The sequence below is a fragment of the Cyprinodon variegatus genome, unplaced genomic scaffold, assembly GCF_000732505.1.
Source record: "Cyprinodon variegatus isolate N-32 unplaced genomic scaffold, C_variegatus-1.0 Scaffold1518, whole genome shotgun sequence".
Lineage (NCBI taxonomy): Eukaryota > Metazoa > Chordata > Actinopteri > Cyprinodontiformes > Cyprinodontidae > Cyprinodon > Cyprinodon variegatus.
The window spans coordinates 69156-73452 of record NW_015151971.1 but is presented as its reverse complement, the minus strand read 5'-3'; the positions used below and the strand labels follow the sequence as shown (position 1 = coordinate 73452).

General features: G+C 43.2%; 1 protein-coding gene across 2 annotated transcripts in view; it reads right to left on the bottom strand.

Annotated features, from left to right (window-relative positions):
- Nucleotides 1–2502: 2502 nt before the first annotated feature.
- Nucleotides 2503–4297, bottom strand: part of LOC107103739 (transcription factor AP-1-like) — a 10978-nt gene continuing 9183 nt past the window's right edge. For both annotated transcript variants that reach the window (XM_015403552.1, XM_015403551.1), the window contains exon 2: nucleotides 2503–3994. In XM_015403552.1, coding sequence (XP_015259038.1) covers nucleotides 2868–3878 — 1011 coding nt within the window. In that variant the 5' untranslated portion in view covers nucleotides 3879–3994 and the 3' untranslated portion in view covers nucleotides 2503–2867. The remainder of the gene's footprint in view (nucleotides 3995–4297) is intronic.

The following is a 4297-nucleotide window of genomic DNA, read 5'->3' as shown; positions in this document are numbered from 1 at the left end:
GGGATTGACTGAAAGGGTCAGCGGGATTGAAAGGGTCAGCGGGATTGAAAGGGTCAGTGGGACTGAAAGGGTCAGCGGGATTGAAAGGGTCAGCGGGTTTGAAAGGGTCAGCGGGATTGAAAGGGTCAGTGGGACATCCAGACCACCGAGCAACAGAGCAACTAGACCAGTTTGATCCAGTGTTTACATTTTGTTTGCTCGTTTCTCATAGAGGTGGATCTGAACAATTGAATACAAATGTTATTAATAATGTTCATTGTGGGTTTTTTCCCCCAATCATCCTGTTAGTTTATATCTTTCAATCTTTATGTAATTGTGTTTGTATTGTGTGCAATTGTCTGTAGCTTTCTTTAAATTTCCAGATTGTGGAGTTGATAAAGAATGTTAAACATTTTAATGGGATAAATGTAGCGGGTTCTGGGATCCAGTAACGATGACATATGATAATCTAAAGGTGATCACTCTTATCTAGCTGGACGTTCTCTGGAGGCCAGAAACGTCTCTAACCCTGACGTCTGTCTGAGGGTCTGTTGGGGCGATGAGGGAAGCTTTGTCTCCGTTGATTTAAAAGGCTTTTTCCAAACCATCCAGCTGCTGTTTCAGTTACTGTATTAAAATAAAGCCAAATGATGCTTCTCTCCCTGTTCTCCGTCTTTTCTGCTCCGGTTTTCTCTCACGGCGAGTCTGAGGTTCAGCAGTGCGGCTGTTTATGTTGAGATGGAGCTGAGTGGGCGGGGCCAGGCTGAGCCTGTGTTCTGGTGAGAGTGGAGGGGGGAGGAGCCAAACCCTGTAACCCAGACCAGGAGACTGGTGTATCTGCTGCAGTTAGTGCGAGCTAGAGAGAATAAAATAAATATTCAGTATCAATCCCAGCGTTGGTATCGATTCAACGACCCATCCCCCCACCTCTTGTTTCTGATGCCCACTTTAAGTTCAGGGTGTGAAAACTCCATAAGATAAGCTAAGCTACAGGCTGGTTTTATATTTCAAGCGTTGTTGACTGTTTTACCTTTATTATCAATGGTGTAGTAGAAATACTCATTAAATCCATATTTTACCTGAAATATTGACAGGAACTTAAAGGGATCTGGAGTTTGTTTTGGCCTTGGTCCTGCAATCTAAGAAATAAGGATGTTGTTTGAGGATAGCCCATCTTTACCAATCGTAACTAACGCTAATATTTTGTGAGTTTAAAGCAGCATGAAATGTAGTTTTGAGTAACTGCAACAGCAGGTTGACTTCTCAACAAGAAGCTGAGGACCTTGCTGTCTTTTTTCTACTGCTGATTAGGCTACTAAGAAAAAATGTTCTGTTTAACTTAGGTTTGTTTTCACACAAAGTGTTCCAACATACTGACAATACATGGGAAGATGAAAGGCTGACATTAACATTAAATCCTCATAAACCTTCAGGATGCTGTTCCGAAAAGTTAAAAAACAAACCAAAGGTTTTTTGAAGCCAGCAAGACAGTTAAATTCTTCCCATCGCCATCTCAACCGCCATCGCTATGCGGGGGGGGGAAATATCTCACCAGGTCAGCCAGGCCAACGATTACCCTTAACCACTGCCTTTTCAGAGGAATGGGCCAGTATCAATGATTGCAGACCAGTAATGCTCAACCACTCCCATTATTAAGGGGTGGAGCTTGTTTTCCATTTTCATTCCATTCATTTGCCATTACAAGGCTGAACTCAACGCTTCCTGGATGGGAATGGTCTTCAAACCTGGAAATAAAGTCCAGTGGATTGTTTTTTTTACTTTTTTGAATGACTGACCTGGAAGACTGAGAATCTCCATCAGAATACTCCAGGATGCTGATTTAAAATAGCTAAAAACACTGAAAGATTTAAGAAAACTAAGAGGATCTTTAAGAATATCAAATAAATGTCCTCCAGCAGCTTTTCTGCAACTCAAAAGAAGTTCACCGTTTTTACTCTGAGATCAAATCTACAATATTTTCAGAAACAAACCCTGAAAGCTCGATGTGCCTCGACTCCACGCGCTAAATCAGCTTAAACCACTTATTCCACTTAAAGAGGAACCATGAGGGTCTAATCGCCCTTGATTTTATAGTTTTATATAACATGAAAAATATACAATTAGATGAGTCTAATAAAATGCAAAATTGTTGTTCATCCTTCAAAAATAGCTACACACAATAAATATATTTACTCCAAATTAATACATTTAATGAAGTAAGAAAGACGATTGATGTGATGTAAAATATCTTTGTACAAATGTTAGAAAAGGTACGAAACTTTCAAGGTAAGTGGAAATTAGTTGTTTCATATAAACTGTTTCAATTAAAAGAGGAAAATATTTATACTTTCAGTTTCATTATTTAAAAAAAAACAAAAAGTGAAACTGAAGGGAAGACAGGTGACTAAAGTTAAACAATAAGCTCAGTAATCATAAGTAATTATTGTAAACTTGGATTTACAATAATTATTGGACATGAATCAGTTTAAACTGATAAGAACTTAATAAATCAATCAGCTGAAATAAGAGGAAAGGTTTTTTTTTCCATCTTGGAAAGTTTTCTTCAGTTCACACAGTAAAATGTTTTTAATCAAATGCCAACAATATTTCCCATTTCACCAGTGATGATTCTGGATGAAAGGGAAAGAGGAGCTGAAACGTATTAATGTCCGACTCTCACATTGCAAAGATCTGAAGGGATTCATGTCCTCCTGATCTTTGCTGGTTTATCTTCACATCACCTTCCTGTCAGGCTGTTGATCCCAGTAAAGATTCAGGATTTCCGACACGTTTCTTCTGTTTCAGCAGACTCAGCATAACGCCATGGGAGTCCAAACCTTTAGCCGCCCCAGCTCAGACCTTCACTGTTGATCTCCTGCTCATCCCTCTCAGCAGCTGGAGTCCTCACTGCCGGTTCCTCCTCCTGATTTGGAGGCAGATCCAGTTGCCACGGCGATCTGGCAGCCGTTGGTTACGTGACTCATCACCTTCTGTTTGAGCTGAGCAACTTGTTGGCGCAGCATGGTGGCGGTGGAGGCCAGGTCAGAGTTCTGACTCTTCAGGACCTTCACCTTCTCCTCGAGCCGTGAGATCCGCTCTAGTTTCCGCTTACGGCACTTAGATGCAGCGATACGGTTCCGAAGTTTCTTCCGTTCTGCTTTGATGCGCTCCTGCGTCTCCAAGTCGATGGGAGAGAGAGAAGGTGGAGATGTGGGGTCCCCTGCTGGGTGGGGGACCTCCGGGACAGTCTGAGGGGCATCTAAACCTCGGGTGTGGGTGTGGGGGCCCCCACCTCCTCCATGCCCTGAACCTCCACCATACGGGATCTGCCCACCAGAATAAGGAGTCTGTCCGGGGTTGTAGCTGCTTAGGTTGGTGTAGACGGGTATCTCTCCTCCGGACATCAGGTTCCTCTGGTAAGACCCCTGCAGGGAGACGGTGGAAGACGAGGATGGGGACATGTGTCCTCCTCCCACCAGCTGGTTCTGCTTGTGGAGGTCTGCCAAGGCTTTAACAAAGCCGTCTGCGAACCCTTCCTGCTCGTTGGTGGCCTGGTTGCGGTAGATGAAGGGGTTGCTGGAGTTGGATACTGGGCTGCTGGTGACCATTCCTTGATTAGACTGGATGATGAGGTGCTCCAGGTCAGGTGACCCCAGCTTCAGCAGGTTCATATCTGCAGGAGGTGCTGTAGATGATGAGTTTGATGTCATCAAGCCACTGTGGTTTCCACTCCGCCCTGTTGCTGAATTACTGGCGAGGAAGTGATGACCTCCAGACATGGCCTTCTTACTCATCAGCATCTTACTGCCAGGGAATCGCTCGTACTCAGCAATTCGACTGAAACTGGGAACGGAGGGGGAGTCGTCATGGTAGAAAGGAGTCTCCATGGCAGCAGTCATTGACCAGGAGGAGTATCAGAGGAAAGCTTGTTAATCAGATTAACCTGAATGTCAGAGCAGTTGGAAAGGTTCCACTGACGTCTGCAGCAGAGGGATGACGATGGGAGAGCAGAGGGCTGCAGAAAAGACAAGCAGGGTTAATGAAGGAGAGTTGATATTATATTATAATAATAATATTTATTGGCAGTTTTGACACTTATTATCTCATCTGTTGAGAGAAACAGTTAAATTCATTCTTAACCTTAAAACTTAAAAATCATGAAGATAACCAAAACACACCCACAGAGGTTTAGTCTCTTTTGGACCAATTCATCATACATTTGAGCAAACATTCAACATCAGGCATCAGGAAGGACTGAAGAATAAACCATTAAATGTTTGTTATTAGCAGTTAGCACCATCCATCCATCCATCCATCC